The 23,123-nt window shown below is 41.3% G+C and overlaps 1 protein-coding gene across 4 annotated transcripts in view; it reads right to left on the bottom strand.

Moving 5' to 3' along the window:
* The window catches only part of CEP89 (centrosomal protein 89), a 76,528-nt gene that overhangs the window by 40,445 nt on the left and 12,960 nt on the right, over positions 1–23,123 (bottom strand). For 3 of the 4 annotated variants that reach the window (XR_011071533.1, XM_068528935.1, XM_068528937.1), the window contains exons 5-9: positions 14,847–14,949; positions 12,208–12,236; positions 10,099–10,141; positions 7,635–7,853; positions 6,157–6,302 (exon numbers count right to left, since the gene is read on the bottom strand). Coding sequence is in view for 3 of the 4 variants with exons in the window: in XM_068528935.1 (XP_068385036.1) it covers positions 6,157–6,302; positions 7,635–7,853; positions 10,099–10,141; positions 12,208–12,236; positions 14,847–14,949 (540 nt within the window). In the remaining variant the exon portion in view is untranslated. The remainder of the gene's footprint in view (positions 1–6,156; positions 6,303–7,634; positions 7,854–10,098; positions 10,142–12,207; positions 12,237–14,846; positions 14,950–23,123) is intronic. The other variant, XM_068528936.1, reaches the window with a different exon arrangement.

Here is a 23,123-nt window from a genome sequence, read left to right on the forward strand (position 1 = left end):
AAGTTAATTACACACCCATCACCCCGCATATTTACCATTTTGTGGGGAGAGAACACAAGTTCTACTCTCTCAGCAAGTTTCAACTATACAGTACAGTATTATCAACTATAGTCACCATGTTATACATTAGATCCTCAGATCTCACTCACCTTATACCTGAAAGTTTGTACCCTTTTACTTGCCTCTCCCTATTTCTCCCACGCCCCCGGCCCATGACAGTCACCATTCTACTCTGTGTTTCTATGAGTTCGACTTCTTTTTTTAAGATTCCACATATAAGTGACACCAAGCAGTATTGTCCTTTATCTGGCTTATTTCACTTAGAATAATACCCTCCATGTTCACCCATGTTGCAAGTGACAGAACTGCCTTGTTCTTTAAGGCTGAATAATATTCCACTGTATGTCATATGTTTTTTATATATATGTATATATATATGTATATGTGTGTATGTATATATATATATATATATATATATATATATATATATATATATATATATAAATAAAACATGTGACATATACCACATTTTCTTTATCCATTCATCCTGACAGACACACAAGTGGTTTTCACACCTTGGCTATCATAAATAATGCTGCAATGAACATGGGAGTATAGATATCTCTTCAAGATAGTGATTTCATTTCCTTTAGATATATACCCAGAAGTGGGATTGCTGAATGGTATGGTAGTTCCATTTTTAATTACTTGAGGAACCTCCATACTGTTTTTTATAGTGGCTGCACCAACTTACATTCTCACCAATAGTGTACAAGGGTTCCCTTTTCTTCACACCCTCACCAGAATTTCTATCTTTTTTAAAAAAAGACATGCTAACAGGTATGAGGTGATATCTCATTGTGGTTATAAGTTGCATTTTCCTGATGATTAGTGACGTTGAGCACCTTTTCATAAACCTGTTGGCCATCTGTATGTCTTCTTTGGAAAAATGTCTATTCAGATCCTTTGCCCATTTTCAAATTGGGTTATTTGTTTTTGTGCTATTGAGTTGTATGAGTTCCTTGTATAGTTTGGATAGTAACCCTTTATTGGACATGTGGTTTGCAAATATTTACTCCCGTTCCATAGGTTGCCTTTTCATTTTGTTGATAGTTCCCTTTGCAAAAGCTTTTTTAGTTTTGATGTAGTCCATTTATTTATTTTTGTTTTTGTTGTCTTTGCTTCTGGTATCAAGTCCAAAAAATCAATGCCAAGACCAAGGAGTTTTATAATTCAGGTCTTACATTCAAGTCCTTAATTCATTTTGAGTTGATTTTTGTGTATGGTGTACAACAGGGGTCCAGTTTCATTCTTTTGCAAGTGGATATTCAGTTTTCCCAGCATCATTTACTAAAGAGACTATCCTTTCCCCATAGTATATTCTTGGCTCCTTTGTTGACCGTATACACATGGGTTTATATCTGGGCTCTCAATTCTGTTCCATTGATCTATGTGTCTGTTTTCATGCCAACAGTACACCGTTTTGATTACTATTTCTTTGTAATATAGCTTGAAATCAGGAGGTGTGATATCTCCAGCTTTGTTTTTCTTTCTCGAGTCTACTTTAAATATTTGAGGTCTTTTGTGGTTCCATATAAATTTTAGGATTGTTTTATCTGTTTCTGTGAAAAATGCCACTGGAATTTTGATAGGGATCATTCTGACTCTGCAGGTCACTTTGGGTAGCATGGACGTTGTAACAATATTCTTTCAATCCACGAGCACAGAATATCTTTCCATTTATTTGCATCATCTTTGATTTCTTTCATCAATGTTTTATAGTTTTTGGTGTACAGATGTTTCACCTCCTTATCTCTTCTCGGCCTTTTGGCTAAGATCAAGTGTACATGTTTCACCTCCTTAGTAAATTTATTCCTAACTGTTTTATTCTTTTTGATGCTACTATAAATGGGATTGTTTTCTTAATTTCTCTTTCCAATAGTTTTTTGTTAGTGTATAGAAACACAACTGATTTTTGCATATTAATTGTGTATCCTGCAAATTTACTGAATTCATTTATTAGTTCTAACAGTTTTTTGGGGGAGCCTTTAGGGTTTTCTATATATAATTTCATTGTCATCAGCAAATAGAGGCAATTTTACTTCTTCCTTTCCAATCTGGATGCTTTTTATATCTTTCTTGCCTAATTGCTCTGGCTTGGACTTCTAGTATTCTGTTGAATAAAACTGGTAAGAGTGGACATCCTTGTGTTGCCCCTGAAGGTTTCAGCTTTAGATGCAGGCTTGTCATATATGGCCTATTACTATGTTGCAGTATGGTCCTTCTACACCCGGTTTGTTGAGAGAGTTTTTATCATGACAATATGTTGAATTTTTGTCAAAATTTTCTGCATCTATTGAGATGATCACAGGTTTTACTCTTAATTTTGTTAATATGGTGTATTATACAGTAAGTCCCCTACATACAAACCTTCAAGTTGCGAACTTTCAAAGATGCAAACATGTGCTCCATCAACATCAGGCATGAGTGAACCTGCAGTTTGCCCTCCGTCTCCTGTTGCTGATGATCCTTCAGCTCTACCATCTCCCACCTCCTCTCCCTCCTCCAGGCAGTAACTCTTCTTGCCTGTTCACTCAATGCCAGCCCCTGTATGCCAGCTGTTGTACTGTGCTACTGTACTGTAATCTTACTCTATCGTAAGATTAAAAATGTTTTATTTTTTGTGTTTGTTTTTTACGTATTGTGTGAAAAGTATTATAAACCTAGTATGGTACAGTACTATATAGCCAATTGGGTTAGTTGGGTACCTAGGCTAACTTTGTTGGACTTAGGAACAAATTGGACTTACAAATGCGCTCTTGGAACGGAACTCTTTCATATATAGGGGACTTACCGTACTGACTAATTTGCAGATGTTGAACCATCCTTGTATCCCATGAATAAATAGCCCCTGATCGTGGTGTTTGATCCTTTCAATGTACAGTCATCCCTCAGTATCTGTGGAGAACTGGTTCTAGGACTGGCTGTGGATACCAAAATCTGCAGATGCTCAAGTCCCACAGTTGGCTCTCCAGAGCCACAGTTCTACACCTGCAGATTCAACCAACCATGGATTCTGTAGTACTGTACGTATTTATTGAAAAAAAAAATTTACGTATAAGTGGACCCATGCAGTTCAAACCCATGTTGATTAAGGGTCAACTATACTGTTGAATTCAGTTTGCTAATATTTTGTTGAGGATTTTTGTATCTCTGTTTATCAGGGACATTGGCCTACAATTTTCTTGGAGTGTTCTTGTCTGGCTTTGGCATTAGGGTAATGCTGTTCTCGTAAAATGAGTTTAGCAGTGTCTCTTCCTCTTCACTTCTTTAGAAGAGTTTGAGAAGGGTTGGTATTAATTCTTGGTATGATTTCAAACAATCTGCTTAGTTCCTTGATCTTTTCTATTTTTTATTTAATTTACTTCTGCTCTGATCTTTGTTATTTCCTTCCTTCTATTAACTTTGGGCTTCATTTGTTCTTTTTCTAGTTACTTGAGGTATAAAGTTAGGTTGTTTACTTGAGATTTTTCTTGTCTCTTAGTGTAGGTGTTTATTACTATGAACTTCCCTATTGGAATTGCTTTTGCTGTATCCCATAAGTTTTGGTACATGTGTTTCCATTTTCATTTGTCTCAAGATATTTTCTGATTTCTTCCTTGATCCACTGGTTGATCAGAGCAGCATGTTGTTTAATGTCCACATATTTGTTAATTTTCCAGTTTCCTTCTTTTAATTGATTTCTAGTTTTGCACTATTGTGGTCAGAAAAGATGCTTGATATGATTTCAATCCTTTTAAATTTATTAAGACTTGTTTTGTGGCCTAATATATGATCTATCCTGGAGAATGTTACATGTGTGCTTGGAGAAGAATGTGTGTTCTGTTGCTTTTGGATGCAGTGTTCTGTATACACATGGTCTGATGTATCATTTAAGGCCAATGTTTCCTTACTGATTATCTGTCTGGATGATCTATCCATTAATAAAAGTGGGGTATTAAAGTCACCTACTATTATTGTATGACTGTCTGTTTTTCTCTTTAGGTCTGTTAATATTTGCTTTATATTTTTAGGTGTGCCTATGTTGGGTGCACAAATATTTACAAATGTTATATCCTCTTGTTGGAGTGACCTCTTCATCATCTTATAATAACCTTTGTCTCTTATTACAGTCTTTGTCTTAAAGTCTATTTTGTCTAAGTAAAGCCAACCCATCTTTCTTTCGGCTTCCATTTGCATGGAGTACATTTTTCCATCCCTTCACTTTCAGTCTGTTTATGTCTTTATATCTGAAGTGAGTCTCTTGTAAGCAGCACATACGTGGGTCTTGCTTTTTTATCCATTCAACCACTCTATGTGTTTTGATTAGGAGAATTTTAGTCCATTTATTTTTAAAGTAACTATTGTTAGGTATGGACTTATTGCCATTTTGTTCACTGTTCCCTGGCTATCTGTAATTCCTTTTGGTTCCTTTCTTCTCTTGCTCTCTTCAAGTGTGATTTCATGATTTTCTGTAGTGCTATGCTTAGATTCCTTTGTCTTTACTTTCTGTGTATCTACTATAGGTTTCTGCTTTGTGGTTACTATGAGGCTTACATAAAACAACTTATAACTGTCTATTTTAAGTTGATAACTTAAGTTTGAATGAATTCTAAAACCACATTTTTTATTCTCTCCCCATTTTGTTTCATTTTTTATTCTCTCCCCATTTTACATTTATGATGTTGCAATTTACATCTTTTTATCTTGTATATTCATTAACAAATTATTGTAGTTATATTTTTACTATCTTTGTCTTTTAACCTTCATACTAGATTTATAAGTGATTAACCCACCAACTTTACAACAGATTATCTTTAATTTTACTCTCTATTTACCAGTGAAATTTTTAATTTCATGTTTTCCTGTTACTAATTAGTGCCCTTGTATTTCAGCTTAAAGAAAGTCCTTTAACATTTCTTGTAAGGCTGGTCTGGTGGTGATTAACTCCTTCTGCTTTTGCATGTCCTGAAAACTCTTTACCTCTACTCCAATTCTAAAGGACAACTTTGCTGGGTAATATATTCTTGGTTGAATATATTGCGCTACTCCTTTCTGGTTCGCAGTTTCTGCTGAAAAATCTGCTGATAGATCTTATGAGGGTTTCCTTGTATGTAACATGTTTTTCTCTTGCTGCTTTTCAGACTGTCTCCTTGTTTTAACTTTTGACAATTTAATTATAATGTGTTTTGATGTGGGTGTCTTTGGATTTATCTTCTTTAGAACTCTCTGGACTTCCTGGATTGAGATGTCTATTTCTTTCCCCAGGGAACTTTTCAGCATTATTTCTTTAAATGAGCTTTATGCCCCTTTCTCTCTTTCCCCTCTGGGACCTCTGTAATCCACTTGATGGCATTCCTTAAGCTATCTTCACTCTTTTTCATTCTTTTTACTCTTCTGTTTGGATGAATTCCACTGCCCTGTCTTCAAGCTCACTGATCCTTTCTCACACTTACTCTAGTCTGCTGTTGAACCCCTCTATTGAATTTTTCACCTCAAGTATTATATTCTTCTGCTCTATGATTTCTCTTTGGTACTGTTTTAATATTTTCTATCTCTTCATTGAAATTCTCACTTTGTTCATGCTTTCCTGACCTTGCTGAGCATCTTTATGACTGTTATGTTAAACTCTCTATTGAGTAAATCACTTATCTGGATTTCTTTAAGATCAGTTTCTGGAGATTTATCTCGTTCTCTTCTTTAGAACATATTCCCTTTTTTCTTCATTTTCCTTTACTCTCTGTGTTGGTTTCTGTGCATTAGAAAAAACAGCCACCTCTCCTGTCTTGACAGAGTGGTCTTGTATAGGAGATGAGTCTCATCGATCAGCCTGACCCAAGCTCCTGGTTGCCTCTCAAACTCTGTGATTGTCCAAGCTGCTGTCTTTATTCTTAGTGGTTCCCAGTAGTTGGGGATGTACCAAGACCCATCAGAGAAAGGGAGGGGGGGAAGGAGGGAGGGAGGGAGAAAATAGAAAGGTGCTCAGAAAGACTCTACTTTGGATGTATCTTTTTTTATACCAAATTATAATAAATATGAGCCCTTTAGAATTGGAAACCAATTCAACAGGAAAGGCTAAAATATCAGAAAACTGATTTTCTTAATAGGAAACATTACCTCTTCCTTGGATAAATGCCTGAATTTTGTTTGATATCTACTCAGTTCTACATTCAAACAATGAACAGTCATTTTCAATCCATCATTTTCATCCACCAGTTCTTGAGCTTGTTTTCTTAGATAATGTAATTCAGGTGCAGCGACTACTGAAAAAAATAAATTCAATATTATACCATAAGAACTTATTTCAAATTTATCAAGATTTTATATAAATTGCTGATTGTCCTTCTTTCCCTTTTAGGCTCACAAAGGCAGTGAATGACAGATATATAGATATAAATGAATAAAAGTTACTAAGTTTTTTTAACATTGGATAGTCAACATTGTTTTGGAAGTTTGTGAGTTTTTCCATGTACAATTAAGGTAAAATAAAAATTTTAGGTTGAAAAAAAGTCGTTTCAGATGATATACAAATATGTTCCTTGAAAATTATATAGAATAAATGGAGAATTTATTACAACTAATAACTTTCCCACATAATAGTAATGTCTTATTAGAAAACGTAATAGAAAATAGATCCCACAAAATAATAGCACAAATAATATAAAGTATCTAGAAATGTGCCTAAGACAAGAAATATGCAGGGTCTGTATAAAGAAAACTAAAACATCTTTCTTAAGGCCATAATATTAGACTTATATAAATAGATAAATATACAGAGAAAACATTGAAAACAGTGAATATTTATATGACCTTAGCATTATTATTATTATTTTTTTAGCCGTGCCACGCAGCACATGGGATCCTAGTTCCCAGACCAGAGATTGAACCCGCCCCCACCACACAGTGGAAGTGTGGAGTCTTAACCTCCAGGGAAGTCCCTGATCTTGGCATTAAAAAGAACTTGACACCAATGGCATAGGTCATAACAGAAAAATATCCTATACATTTAGCTGAATTATCAACAAACTGAGAAAATATTACATACATGACAAAGGCCTAAAATCCTTAATATGTAAAGAGCTCCTACAAATCAACAGAAAAGATCAAAGCATCTCAATTTAAAATGGGAAAACTTATAAAAGAGAAAGAAAATGACCCACAAAGATAATGAAAAAAATATTCAACTTCATCAATAATAAAATAAATAAATTAAACTAAAATGGGATTCTTCTTTTTTTTTTAACCTATCAAATTCGCAAGGAAAATACAATCCTCATCATTGGTAAGTATGTGGTGAAAGAGCCACTTTTATATGCTGCTCATGGGGATAAAAACTGATATGAAACATATGTACAATACTATGCTAAGAATCAAAAGAAGTATTGGAATTTTAGCATAATAATAATGACACAGCAGATGAAATCAAATTTCAACAAGTATAAGGATATTAATGAAAGACCTTAAAATCATAACAAAATATCAAGAACATTAATATCAACAAATACTGTAACATAAAATATTAACTTTCAAAATAAATAAGAAAATTTGAATTCTTGTTTTTTCCTTTAATAAAAGAACTGTGTAGTTGTCCCCACCTTCCTGAGAGGATGCTTTCTCAACTTCTTTCAGCTTTCTATTTTCCTTTTCCATCCTTTTAAGTTTTAACTGTAGTTCTTTCATTGTTTTTTTTATTATGTTAAGTTCAAGAGTAAGGGTTTGATTTGCATTGTTTAGATGCAAATTTTCTTCTTTTAATTCCTCGAACTTTTCTTTGGTTATTTCTATATGTCTTCGATGTGTTCTACCATTTACATCTAAAAAGGCACAGGAAAAATGTTTTAAAATATTAATTGATATTTACAATTCTACATCAAAATTACAGGAGACTATTTCAAAAACCACATGAGCAACTCTTCATGTCAGTGCCTGCAAAGAGAATGGCCTATACAGCAAAGAGTGCATGGTCTGTTGGGACTACAGTGAGCAACAGGAAGAGGGATGACAGAGGGGGAGGCAGGAGCCGGTGGAGGCTCTACTATTGTACATAGTATTGTACATATCATAATATGCAGAGTGGAGGTTGTATCCTGCAGGCCACCAGGAGCCAGAAAGCCTTTCAGGCAGAAGTATGGAAAGAAGAGGCTCTACTCTCAGACGAATCCCTGAGGCCAGCAGTGAAGAAACTGAACAGGAAGGAGGCGTAGCCCAGAGGCAGGGAGACCAGTCAGGAGACTCCTAGAGTAGGGATGGAGAGGAAAGGACAGGAGAGAAGGATTCAGGGGCAAAAACTCAGCAGGGCTCAAGAACTCACTGGGTGTGGACAGTGAGGGGGGGCAAATCAAGGATGAGCACCAAGCACCTGTGGTTTGGAAGACATCTAGCCAGACAAGGGACACAAGCGTGGCAGGGGAAGGGAAGCTCAGGCTAGGACACGGGCCCGAAGCTCTGAAGGCAGCCTCAGCTGGAGAGACTGAGGAGCCACCAGCATGTGGGCATACCTGAAGGCACCAGGGTGAGAAAAAGCCAGAGACCACGAAGGAGGAAGGAGTAGCAAGAAAGATGGAGGAAAGCAGAGAGCGATGTCCCACAGGGAGATCAAAGGAGGTGAGGACTACGATGGGCTCCCAGCCGGGGCAGAGCCTCTGTGTGCAGATGTGCAGACAAGGGCGGGAATGCTGGTGGCTCCTGACAGCCTCCCCTGACCTCTGACACACACATCCCCAACCCCTAGAACATGAAAGGAAAGTCTAAGAAATGAGTAACTCCACAGCTACACTGAAAACAAGAGGCGAGCCACCAGGAATCCTGGAAAGAAAACATTTGAGATTAGATTGAAGATGGAAGCTGCAGCCTCAAATATGCCAGGAGAGGTCAGCTACAGGAGGTGGGAGTGCTTCCAGGGATGTGCTTTGCCCTGGCAGGTAGTGGGGACACAAAGTGACCTAGAAAGGGCTGATGAGGTATCCAGTTAATGTGCCAGACGGGATCAGCAATGGTTCAAGCCCCCTGGGCCAGGTAGTACAGACAGGCCCTGAGGACTGAGGCAGGCAGGTACTGGGGCTGGGGAAACTCAGGAGGAAGAGGGACCCCCGAACCCCCTGGCTGACCACACACCCTGTCTGTCCCTGTCAGTCACTGGAGGCAGGCTGTACTCCTGACAGCCCACTGGTTTCCCCTCTGAGCAGCCTGCAGTAATCAGATACAGCATCCCCAGGCAGACCAACAGGGACGCCCAAGGACCAAGGTGAACACATCACCAAGAACCATGTGAGCTATAAGAGAAGCACCAAAATCAAATAACAGAGGACAGAGTTGGCTGCTCAACAACTATAAGGTTTTTGAATGAGTGTAGTTAAGATTCCAGAGAGATGTTTGTCAATACTTAATAGAAATCAAGGAAACAAACAGTTTCATTCACAATACAAATTCAAAGGATGGGCTGAGCAGCGGAGTACATACAGTGAAGAATGAACCTGTGGGCTAGACATTAGAGCCCCAGCAATATCCCAGAATACAGCACCAAAAACACCGAGATAGAAAGGGTGAAAACAAAGCCAATCAGACATGGAGGACAGACAAAAGCCTTGATTCCTGATAGGATTTTCAGATTAGCAATGTGAGGCTTAACAGGAAAAAATTACAAAATCCACCTTGAAAGCTAATGAGGCTCCCCAAACTGTAGAGGGGATAGCACCCCAGAAAGTATCTCTAGACCCCTCAGCTCTGTCTCTAGCCCCTGAGCAGAGCCCCTGTTTGCATACACCCCACCTCCCAGTGTCTGCCTATATTCCACAGGTCCACTCCCCTCCCCAGAATCTGAGCACATCCCACGGGGACACATATCCATCATCCAACGTGTGAACGTTTGGACTCTCTCTTTTGAGGCAAAGGTGGAAATTCAACAAACTGCCTACTCTTCCCAATTTTCATAATGGGACAGAAGCAACAGCCTTTACAGGGAAAAAAAAAAAAAGTGATCTTTATTTTATGTGAGATTATTCTGGGTATTCGCTAGAACAATCAGCTTTTCAATCACAATGAAATTCAAAAGGCAAATACCTGGAGAGGGTGGAGGTTTTCCACACAATGGTGATTTTTCATCCTAGGGAAGAAAAAACATGAGAGTAATGAATTAAGAGTCTCAGCATCTTCTAAAAGTGGATTGGCACAAGCAGGTAGGTCATCGTATATCAAATATTTAAGTACTTTTTTCCCCCTTCATTTTGGCTCTTGTAGTTGCTAGTTTGTTTTAGCTTTAGAAACTTTAATATTCACTGTTTCTTTTAAATGAACCGAAACCTTAAGGGTTTTCCCCTCTTGGCAAGTTCTCTGAGCAGCAAGGGAAGTCCTGCTTTCTTCCTGACTTTTTGTCCACGAGTTCAGTGGCTTTTTTTTTTTTTTAATTGAAGTCTAGGTGATTTACAATATTGTGTTAGCTTCAGGTGTACAGCAAAGTGGTTCAGTTATACATATATATATATTTCCAATTCTTTTCCATTATAGGTTATTATAAGATACTGAATACAATTCCCTGTGCTATACAGTACATACTAGTTGCTTATCTATTTTATACATAGTAGTGTGTATCTATTAATCTCATACTCCTAATTTATCCCTCCCCCCCATCCCCTTTGGTAACTATATGTTTGTTTTCTATATCTGTGAGCCTATTTCTGTTTTGTAAATAAGTTCATTTGTATTATTTTTTAGATTCCACATATAAGTGATATCATATAATATTTGTCTTTGTCTGGCTTACTTCACTCAGTATGATAATCTCTAGGTCCATCCATGTTGCTGCAAATGGCATTTCATTCTTTTTTATGGCTGAGTAATATTCCATTGTGTGTGTGTGTGTGTGTGTGTGTGTGTGTGTGTGTGTGTGTGTGTATACCACATCTTCTTTATCCATTCATCTGTTGATGGGCCCTTGGCTATTGTAAATAGTGCTGCATATGAACACAGTATCTTTGCAAATTAGAGTTTTCTCCGGATATATGCCCAGGAGTGGGATTGCTGGATCATATGGCAACTCCATTTTAGTTTTTTGAGGAACCTCTATACTGTTGTCCATAGTGGCTGTACCGATTTACATTCCCACCAACAGTGTAGGAGGGTTGCCTTTTCTCCACAATTTATTACTGGCAGTCAGTCACTGTGTTTACATGCAGGTCCCATGAGTGACAGGCCATCAGTTCACATTCTAAAGCATGTGATATGACTGTAGGTGCTGAGCAGAGATGCACAAAGCAAACTCTAACTGGCCTTTTCTCCTTGGGATATGCAAAAAGACCCCATAAGCTTCAGAGAAGCACGTTTTCAAAGCACTGAGAAAAGAATACAACATCCTCCTTTTCAACCCAAAACTTAAAGGAAAGGGAAGTCTTTGAACTTTTGTTCATTTTTCTACTACACATCAGTCTGATATTAAGTTTCTAATTTCTGCTGAAAAAGTAGATAAGGTTATAAATTAACTCTGCTGAGAAGTCTTTAATTTTTAAACTCCTTTGACATCGCAGAATTAAAAACTTAAGTAGAACTATTTCCATGTCTGAAAACTGGTTATTGTCTATTCATTCTACACAGGAAAATGTAAATGTAAGTGATTTCTAATCTCTCAATACATTACATTCGTTTTCAACTATGCAAAACATGAGTTTCTTCATGTTTTAAAACTTTATTTTAAAAAACATTCAATGGAAAAGAACTCTTAATGAAGTTTTTTTCCCCACAAATCACAAAAGTTGTTTTGAAATTATGGTAGAAATTCTATTAATTGAGAAAATCAGTTTTTAAAAAACAATCCTTGGGCTTCCCTGGTGGCACAGTGGTTAAGAATCCGCCTGCCAATGCAGGGGACACAGGTTCGAGCCCTGGTCCGGGAAGATCCCACATGCCTCGGAGTAACTAAGCCCATGCGCCACAACTACTGAAGCCCGCACTCTAGAGCCCGCGAACCACAACTACTGAAGCCCGCGTGCCTAGAGCCCGTGCTCGGCAACAAGAGAAGCCACGGCAATGAGATGCCCGCGCACCACAACAAAGAGTAGTCCCTGCTCACCGCAACTAGAGAAAGCCCGCGTGCAGCAACGAAGACCCAATGCAGCCAAAAATAAATAAATAAAATAAATAAATTTTTTTAAAAAACCAAAAAAAACCAATCCTTACCTTTAAATTCAGAATAGAATGTTTACCATCTGATTAAAAAAAGAGAGAGAAAACTTTGTAAAGCAGAGAAAGACACCTGACACCTCAGAAGAGTACAATCTTAGGCACTCACCTTCTGCAGATGGGCTACACCAGGCCCGGGCGGGCAGCCTTCCCAAGGTCACATGAGAAGTGGGTCCAGAGCCAGGCAGGAGCCCAACTCGGAGATGCTCGTCTCTCCCCGCTGCTCGTTCCTGAGCACCTTCAGCGGCTCACATGATTGCAGAACCAAGGCCAAACTCCTCAGCGCGACTCTGAGCCTTCCCCACCTTCCCAGCACTCCCCCTCCCAGAGCTCTCTACCCGCCCCACCGCCACTCCCCCGATGAGCTGAGGCTGATGCCTCCCCGCCTCCCCGCCTCCAGTAGCAGTCCACTCAGTCAGATGCCGGAGCCTCGACCAAAGGATGTCAGGGTCCGAGCTTCTTGGCCGGGTACTGCTAGGGCACAGAGTGGCACCTCAGGCTGACAGAGTTTGAGGCTTTAGCCTTTAGACAATAATTATCAGCTAGCATTTACGGAGGATGCTGTGCTTCACACAACATACGACTAAATTTAATCCTTATAAATTTAATCCTTATAAGAACCTGATGAGAGGTGCACTCAAACTGAGTAGAAGTGGGGTTAAGGAACTCACCAAGCCTCTCGCCACCTGGAAATGACAGAACCAAAGCCCTGAAAACCAGTGTTTCTGATGTGTTGCCTAAGGATCACTCACATCAGACTCTCCAAAGAGCTTGTTAAAAATACAGACCCTCTGGGGCTCCAGCCCAGAGTCACTGGCTCAGAATTTGCGGTTGGTGTGGGGCCTTTTCACAAGTGTCCAGGGGCTTTTAATGCCCATCACAAACCAAAAACCACTGGAGGAGCTGAACTCTCTCCCAACCACCACCTGCGTTCCCAGTTCAACACCACCTGTGTTACCAAGTGCGCCAGTTACCACACTGCCTTTCAACTCCAAACCCACCTTTATTGCTGGCTTGTGTTACTGCAGCAGCGCTACCTTGCCAGGTGGCGCAATAATAAACTTCATCAGTAGAGGGCGCAGAAGAGACACTGGAGGAGGAAGGGGCTTGGGTTCCTCATCCCAGAAGGCTGTCTCCGCCCCTCTCTTTCCCTGCGTTCCTCTTTTTCTCTCCCCTCTCCTCCTTTCTTCCCTCTTTCTAGGTGGCCAGCAGCACTTCCCCATGGGTGGCTTCTCCTGGAATTCCCCTGGAGAGGGCAGCTTTCCAGCGAATTCTGTTAGCAACACACCTCGGCTAACTTCTCCACCCGCCAGTGGGCCACAGCTGCACCCTCTCCAATGTCTGCATTGGAGATTCTCCAAATGTTTCTTCTCTTGGGGGCTCTCTGTTAACTAAAGAGGGAGCAGCTGTTCCCTCTATCTGCTATTCCTGCATTCTTTAGATTTCTCTCTACCCCTTAGTAGGCATCCTGTTATAGTCGATAATTCTTTACATTAAACTCTCCTTTTTCAAATCACCATGTACACTCTGTCTCCTGATTGGATTCTGACTGATATGTAACACATCAGGCCACAGACATCAGAAAGTGGATGGACATGTATGAACACAGAGATATTCAGGATGTGTTATGATTTTTTAAAAAAAGCCAGGTAATAAAATAACATGCATTTTATTCACAGACGCATTCGAAGTTGTTAAAATTGTACTCTACGGGAGTACAATTATGTGTGTTTAACCTCCTATATTTCTGCATTTCTGTTTTTTTTTTTTTACAGTGAGAAAGTATTAATTCTGTAATTTAAAAAGAGATATACTTTTTACTTGAATTGAACATACACATGGATTTCCCACAGGGATAAAATACGCTGGCCTAATCAACTGGCATTTTCTGGCACAGGTATTAGTAGGTTGGCCTTCTGTTTGTCAATCAGTCCCCTTGTGAACTGACTTATATGAGAGTCTTCTTGAGCCTAAGCAACTCTGAGGGTCCTGATAAAGCAGTGACTGGTGCCCACTGTATGCCAGGCTCTCCTTCTCACTTCTCAAACATAAGCCACCTCTTAGGAAACGGAAAACTACCTTTGTTATTTAACGCGCTGAATTCTCTCACTGTGCCAAATGAAACGTACAAGGATGCGCTATTACAAAGTTGTATTATAAACATGTCCATGCACTCTTTCATCCAAAACACCTGCAGTGACAGCCTGCCATGGGCCAGGACCCTGATCCAGCCACTGGAGCTAGGCTAGTGAACAAGATAGACAAGCTCACTCGCTCATCCTGGGGAGACCACTGGGTACCCGCCCCTCACAGCGCTAGACGTGGGGCGCAGAGAGGAAGGAGCGTGTGGAGCTTCAGAGCCTGAGCCCTGACCCTCCACCCCAGGGGGCCTCTCACGGCTGCCGGAACCGACAAAATGGACTCCAACGTGAGGGCCTCATGCTTTAAAGATGACCTAACACCCAGGCAATCAACTATTTTCACTGTAACCCAGTGAAAACAAAACTCAGGGATATTCCCACTTAAAATCATGGAACCACAGTATGAAGGTGCAAGGGCTACATGTTCCCCCAAGTTAACCAATATATATTGCCACAAAATGCTTTTTTATATTAAATTAAAAAATTTTTTTTTACCTTTTTCTTGTGTACGCTCTGGTGGAACAGGTGAGCCTGGAAACCCATCTTGTTCAGCAATATTTTCCTCATCTTCACTGTCTACCCCATGTGACGATGGAACCTTTTTGTTACAAAAGACAAAGGAACAACCAACTATGTGATAAGTGCTTCTGTATCAAATTTCTTCCCAACAAACCCAAACGTCTTATTCCATACCTTCTCCACTGCTCCCTCCTCTCTAAGACATAAAAGGACCACACCTGGCAGGGCTGGATGAAATCTCGGGTCCCTCAGGAGAAGCCCAGTGGCAAAGGCAATGCCGCCCAAATTATGCTTAAGCCATCGAGAACTTCACAGCCACCCCTACCCCCCCGCCCCCAAGTGCTACCTGGGCAGCTCGCCTTCCCCATTCTGCCAGGGACCAACTCAGGAAAAGGGGCTGCCTCTGGCCTGCTCTGCATAGCACCCAGTACCACCCTGCCTTGGTACTGATGCTGTGTATTCATCTCCGCATGGGACAAGACCTGCTGACGAGCCCTGTGACAGCCCTCATCCAGGCAACTGTTTGGGATCGAGGTCCATTATGTTCGCTGGCTGTGAGTCCACTGTGAATGTTTCCTGATGGAATGGAACTCTCCCCTCTGTTGTCTGAGAGCATCTTCTACGTAGGTATCATGAATGGTGGCAGGGCTGCAGAGCTGCCCCTCACAGACCTGTGGGCCATGACTGGGACCTCCCCTGATGAACAGGAGACCACCCCACTGGCAGGGCTCTGGGAGGTGGGGACAGAGGCTGCCCAAGGGGAAGAGCAGTGAACCATGTCTTGTACAATAAGCTGCGACTGGTGCTCCCTGGCTGGCTTCCCTTCTGCTATCCTGAATAGTATCTTGCGTATGTGATCAGCTTGGCTTAGCTGTGCTGTGCTGCAGGCCGTGGAAGGGTCATCCCCATGGCTGGCAGGGAGGGGGCAGAACTCACCGGCAAGATGCCCAAGAGAAGGGGCACTTCAGAGCCAAAAGCTAAGGCTAGGCCCACCAGGCTCTGGGTACAGGGCTCCAGGGCGACCCAGCTCGGAGCAGCAGAAAGGTCTCCCACTCTACTCATCATTTGAAGGGATTAAAAAGAAATGACCTCTTAGGTTTTGTCTCCTAGGAACCCATCTGCCTTGTTCACCCTGTCAAAGGTATATTATGCTACTCACTTTTATCAAGGAAATACGAAACTGCTAGGGGCCTCCCTGGTGGCGCAGAGGTTAAGAATCCGCCTGGCAATGCAGGGGACGTGGGTTCGAGCCCTGGATCAGGAAGATCCCACATGTTGCGGAGCAACTAAGCGTGCACCACAACTACTGAGCCTGCGCTCTAGAGCCTGCGAGCCACAACTACTGAGCCCGCATGCCACAACTACTGAAGCCTGTGTGCCTAGAGCCCATGCTATGCAACAAGAGAAGCCACCGCAATGAGAAGCCTGTGAACCGCAATGAAGCGTAGCCCCCGCTCGCTGCAACTAGAGAAAGCCCGTGCGCAGCAACAAAGACGCAACGCAGCCAAAAATAAATAAATAAAATAAATAAACTTTAAAAAAAAGAAAATGCTAAATATACCCTGTTGTGGAAAATAATGTTTGGCAGCATCTACTAGCACTAAGACTGATCGTACATATGCCCTATGACCATACATATATCACTCATCAGTATATATGAGCGGTATAGACCCACCAGAAATATACACACAAATGTTAATAGCAGCACTATTCCTAAAAGCCCCAATCTGGAAACAACCAAATATTCATCATCAGTGAAATGAATAACTAATTGGATGTTATAATTGTACAACTGGATATTATACAGCAATAAGAATGAACCAACAACTGCTACACACAATGACAGAAGACTCTCAAAAACTCCAAAGAGTACGTACTGTATGATTAAAGTCATAGAATCCTCAGAATAGGCAAAACTAACCTACGGTGATTTTCTAAGATCTAGCCTACTCTTGGAGTCAGGGCAGTGGTTAACTCTTGGGGAAGTAGTGAGTCCTCTCGGTCACAGAGGAGGACTTCTGGGGTCCTAGTAGTGTTCTTTTTCTTTTAATCTGGATGGGGGCTACTTTGTAAAAATTCACTGAGCTGTACACTTATGGCTTATATGCCTTTTGTGTATATTTAATACATCGATAAATAAGCCTAAAGAATTTGTGGCAATATTCTAAAAACACTCTAATTTAAAAGTTTTAATTTAAAACATTTTTTAAACTATTACATACTTCTGAGTAGGAAAATCACCTGGTTACTACAACAAAAATTGTTTGGGTCCTGAAGGAAGGGAGGAAGAAGCCGGCCAACTCAGCCACGGTGCTGCCATCAGGGATGCCAGGAGTGGCCTTTCCCTCATCCGTCTGCAGCCCTGGCCTAAGCTCCTTCATCTTCCTCCTGCTTAGGACGCTAACTCAGATTTTAAAGGGTAAAATGTACATGCTAGAATTTACAGGGTAGTTATCAGAAAAGAAAACAAGCCAGTATAATTTGCAAACTAGTAGAGGGAAAGAAATAGAACTAAAAAAATCATCAATCCAAAAGAATGGAAGAGGAAAAAAGATACAGAGTAATAGGACAAGTAGGAAAAATAAAGATGGCAGATTTAAACTCAAATATATCCATGTAATACGTTAAACATAAAAGAACCAAATGGTCCAGTAAAAAGACAAAGGAAAAGTTTGTCAAACTTGGTTAACAGAAACTATATGCTGCATTGAATTGTAAACATTAAATGGATGAATAGTATGTATGTGAATTATATCTCAGTAAACTTAAAAAAAAAAAACAACTAGATGCTATTTACAAGACACAGCTAAACATAGGGATACAGAAAGGTTAAAATTAAAGGATGGATTGGGAATTCCCTGGAGATCCAGTGGTTAGGACTTGGTGCTCTCACTGCCGGGGCTGCGTGGCATGGCCAAAAAAAATTAAAGGTTGGAAAAAAATAGACCACGCAAATATCAAACAAAAGAAAGATGGAGGGGACATCCCTGGTGGCACAGTGGTTAAGAATCCGCCTGCCAATGCAGGGGACACGGGTTCCAGCCCTGGTCCGGGAAGATCCCACATGCCAAGGAGCAACTAAGCCCGTGTGCCACAACTACTGAGCCTGCGCTCTAGAGCCTGTGAGACACAACTACTGAGGCCCGTGCACCTAGAGCCCGTGCTCTGCAACAAGAGAAGCCACCACAGCGAGAAGCCCGCGCACCGCAACAAAGAGTAGCGCCCGCTCCCTGCAACTAGAGAAAGCCCACGCGCAGCAACGAAGACCCAACGCAGCCAAAAATAAATTTAAAAATTAATTAATTAAAAAAAAGAAAGAAAGATGGAGAATGTCAGATGAAACAGACATTATGGCAAAAAACCTCTTTAGAGATAGAGAGGGTCACTTCATAGTGACAAACTGTTCAATTTACCAGGAAGATATAATTTTAAATTTGTACACACCAAAAAATGTAGTCAGATGCAAAATAATACACGTTCTATGATTCCATGAATATAAAGCTCAAAAATATGCAAAGCTAATCTGTGACATCTTCTCTTACTTGGAGGTGAAAGCAAGATATTGGAAAACCTGGCAACATGGCAAAGAAGCTGCAACGTCTAGGTTCCTGTGACTGTGGGGCGAGCCAACTGTAAGAGCCGGCGGTGATTAACCCTGAGGGCGCACAGGGTGCAGCCCCAAACGGCACTGGCACCTTCCCAGATGCCCCACCTCAGATCGATGATGCCAACCTAAGAACCCCAGCCCAAAGGGACAGACACTAGTGGTGCAGCAACGGAAGGGTTCACTTAGCTCCACCTCAGGGTAAAGTCCAGGCAAGAGTGTGGTCAGATTGTGCAGTGGACCAAGGACTGACTCTGGGAGGGGCAGTTTTGATTTGTGGGGTAGAGGGACCGCGCGGGCCTGCACTGGGACCTTTGTAAGCCCGACAGCATGCTGGACCTCCCCTGGTTTGGCACGTTATGGCAAGCGAAATAAGCATTTGTGAATCCACACCTCCTCACCGCTGCATGGAGGAGACCCCACCGCTGGAAGATGGCAGGGCTCACTCACTCTTGGTGGCTTCTGCAAATTGGCTGCAGTGACAGCTTGGTGCCTGACTTGAGATCCTGGCCTTCTACTGCCACCAACGCGGGTCCAGCTCATGCAGAGGTGCTTGCATTGGTAGAGCAGAGTCAACGGTCTACACGTGCATACACTAACCGTGGACATTCCTATCCGCACAGGGATGTGTGTGTGTAAATGTGGACAGGGAGACTGCAGGCACCGCAGCCCACCCGGCAGTCAGTGCCCCGCTTCTACCTTGCTGAGAGAACCCTGATTTTGTTCAGCGAAAGTGGGCTCAGCCCATAGTAATAGTAAACCTCTTCCCCTTAGCCAGTAATTGGCCAAGGGATGGGCATGTGACCAATGAGCCTCCTGCTGGGAGGCTCCCAGGAAAAAATGTTCCCCGTAATCAACACAGCGCAGCCTGAAGGACCTTGCCCCGCTTCCTCCTTTCTGCAGGAAGAACTGGCTGCATTTGGTGACCTCAGAGAGCAAGCCAAGAGAATCTCAGGTGCCAGTCTTTGACAGGCAGCTGAAACAATTTGGAATCTCCTACCTTTTGATTTTGTTATGTGAGAGAGTTAAAGGTCTATTATTTAAACCTTTTGTTTGCCTATTTGATTATTTGTAGCCAAGAAAATGATACAGACATCAAAGTGACCGCAGAGGCTTGTCCTGGAGAAAAGAGGAGGGATGGAATGGCAGAGTTTCAGGGCAGTGTTTGCTTTACATGCAGTATCAAACGTTTTTATAAGACATGGGGATTCATGTATACTTGTGTAACAGAAAGAAAATTTTAAAGAAATTAAAAATTAAAAACTGTGGAGAGAGAAGGGGGACATTCCTAATCCTCAACCACAGCAGCAAAAGACTCCCTACTACTCCTTGGCCTCCAGAAGTTTCTAGAGATAACTGGTTTACCCCTGCATGAATGATTCCTCTCTGGATCCAAGGACATGGCGGACATTCAAATATCCGTTTGTTGGCAGTTGGCTGGATGAATAAATGAACAAATGAATGAATATATGATATTTTATGACAAGATGCTCTGCAAATCCACAAACACAACAAGAGCAAGAATGTGTGACAGAGGAGCTTCAGTAACATCTTATCGGTGACTTCTTGAAAATGGTAGCAGGCAATTAGACTACACTCTCCTCCCTTAAAACCTGTTGAAATCAATTGAAAGAATGAAAAGAAAAAAGCAAGCAAGCTTAGTCAACGGCCAGAAAACAGCTACCAAACCTATGAAATGTGGAAGAGAGGGAGAATGCCAGAAGCCGCCAAACTTCCTCAGACGTCAGGTATGCAGGTGCTCCGACAGTCACAAACTGTCACGGTTGCAAAGGTCCACAGTGATTCTCTGACGGGTGCACTGAGAGCAAGGATGTGATGGTCCCAGGAGACGTACAGTAACTCCCACAGGGCAGAAGGGAGGGCGGGCGAAGCTAAAGGGAGACACTTGGGAGAGCCCACCTTTGCCATCCAGAATCCAGCTCTATACTCTCAAAGAAGTTAAAGACAGCACAGTCTGACATGAGGAACCCAAAGAAGAGATCCAGGAGATCAGGTAAAGTGATAAGGCAACAGAAAGATGTGTGAAGTAAATCAGCAGAACTCACAAAAACAAAAGGCAAAATAAAACCAATACAGAGGTAAAAGCTACACGAGAAGCCATAAAACATAGTGACAAAGTGCTGAGAGAGATGAGGATAGACAGAGTAAATCACACAAAGTGAAGCTGCAAAGAAAATGGAGGGACAAGGGATTACAGAAAATATAATAGACATGGAAGACAAAGGATATCCAACAAACGCATAACTAGCGTTCCCAATGGAGAATACAATGAATGGATGATGAAATCAGTCAAAGATAAAAGAGGGGAGGAAATATTCCCTGAAAATAAAGAAGGGAGATGAAAATCTATGTCTGCAGAACTAAATTATATGCACTAAGTTTCAGGAAAAAAGGACAGAAAATAATAAACACCACGATTAATCCTGGTGATATTACCAAACTTCAAAAGATAAAGAATGAACCTACAAAGGTATCAGGCAGAAAAATCAAGTGACCTCAAAGGGGAGAAGAAACGCCTTAACTCGTTCTTTGCTGTCACTCTCAGCAGTCCTCTCAGAAAAGGTTATGTGGTCTCATGCCACCGTGTACCCTTCCTTTAATTAATTACTAATTGTGTGACTATGGACTCTGTCTTATACTGATTCTCCAGCACCTAGCACAATACCTAGTACTCAATCAGACGCTCAACAAGTAAGTGTTGAATTATTTACCTACCCAAAGACAGTTTCCTCCCTAACACAGTCCTTTATAGGATGAAGAAGCTGAGGCACAGAGACATTATCAGACTTCCCAAGTCACACAACTGGGAAGTAGAGAAGCTGGGACTTGGACTCAGGTCTCTGTCCGTGGCGTTGCTCTTTCCACTGGGCCCTAGTGTTGTGGGAACTGACCACACATTCACCCACCCCACTTCCCTTGCAGCCTTACTTTTGGGTGGCACCAACAAGACAGCTGCTGAAAACAAGACTTGCTTTCCATTTGTTAGGCCATTTCTGAGTGGGTGCACACCTCACATGAAGATGTTTGCCCAAACTACCCTGAAACACAGAGAGAGGCATGAGGTAGAGACTTATATCCAAATTGCCTGATGTGGGTTGGTCTGTTTCCTTATCTTACTAGTTTCGATAAAAAAGAATAAAATTGTCAATTATTTACCTGAGATTACAGAGTGTCTATAGTAAAAATAAGGAGGGCAATTTTACTTTTTTTTTTTTAAATTAAAACATACCCCATTGGCAGTATCTCCTTCAGAGCTAGTGCCATCTAGTGATTAAACAGCAGTTTTACATGCTCCACACATCTATTCTTTTCAAAGATATGTATTTTAATCATATAATAAATTTAAGACTACTGGCTCAGTTTCAAAAAAAAGCTCTATGTCTAAGAAATATTCTTGATAGGCACAAGGACTGTAAACACCAATTTAAATTCTAAACAGGGAAAACTGGTTGCCCTGATCTGAATCCTGCCTCTGCCACTGGGTGGTTGGTTGGATGATCTTGGGCAAGTTATTTATCCTGTTTCTTCACACACTTACCGCCAGGGGTGTGAAGTAAATGAAATGGCACGTGTGAGCTGCCTAGCAAATATCAAATGCTCAGAAAAGGTCAATGTGTCTTCCTCCCCCTATTGTACTAATTGTAAGGCTGTGGGAAACTGAAATCCCTTTCCAGCTTAAGGGCCCCTTCATTCATGCCATCTGCAACCAGCCAGGACAATGTCCAGGTTATGATGAGACCTTTCAACTGCAATCAATTACTAATACTCCACCTCTGGCTCCTGGGCTGTATAGGGAAAGGCTTTCCTGTTGGCTGGGATGTACAGAAAGGTGGAGACCGACACGCACATACTGCTGCTGGGAAGGCAAATGGGAACCATTGCTTTGGAGAACAATTCGGCAACATCTAGTGTGAAGAAGCACACATAGGTACACGTACCAAACGTGCAAAGGAATAACCTAAAGGTTCATCAGTAGGTGAGAAGATAAATAAATTAACATGTATCCATCTCAAAACTTCAGTGCTGAGTGAAAAAGCCAAGAGGTGGAAAGATTGATTCAGTACGGTGACCTTTGTACAATTAAAAACATATATATAGTAATACATTTGTTTATTGACACTTATTTGCAGTAAAAGAGTAAAAACAGACTTCTAGAACACATCCCAAATCCAGGAGAAGATGGCTATCCAGGGATGGAGCAGATGGGAGACAAAGATTTCAACCTTAATTGTAATTTTCTTTCTTTTATTAGAAAATCTGAAGCAAAAAAAAACGAAAAACAAAAGATAAGATGTCAATACTCGTTCATTCTGGAGCGTGAGAACACTAACGTGCTATGTTATTTTCTGCTTCTCAGTTTCGGGGGGCTGGGTTATAGAAAATGCACGTGTTCAGCTCCAATAGACAGCGCCAAACAGCTCCCCACAGCGGCGGGGCCAACTCCCACTCCCGCAGCATCAGAGAGCTCCTCCACATCCTCACCAACCCTCGCCAGTATTTGTTGCCTTGCTCTACTTTTCAAATTTTTAAATAAAAAACATTTCCGAGACTTCCCTGGCGGTCCAGTGGTTAACACTCCGCACTTCCAACACAGGGCACGCGGGTTAAATCCCTGGTCGGGGAAGTAA

This window comes from Eschrichtius robustus, chromosome 19 (genome assembly GCF_028021215.1).
Source record: "Eschrichtius robustus isolate mEscRob2 chromosome 19, mEscRob2.pri, whole genome shotgun sequence".
Lineage (NCBI taxonomy): Eukaryota > Metazoa > Chordata > Mammalia > Artiodactyla > Eschrichtiidae > Eschrichtius > Eschrichtius robustus.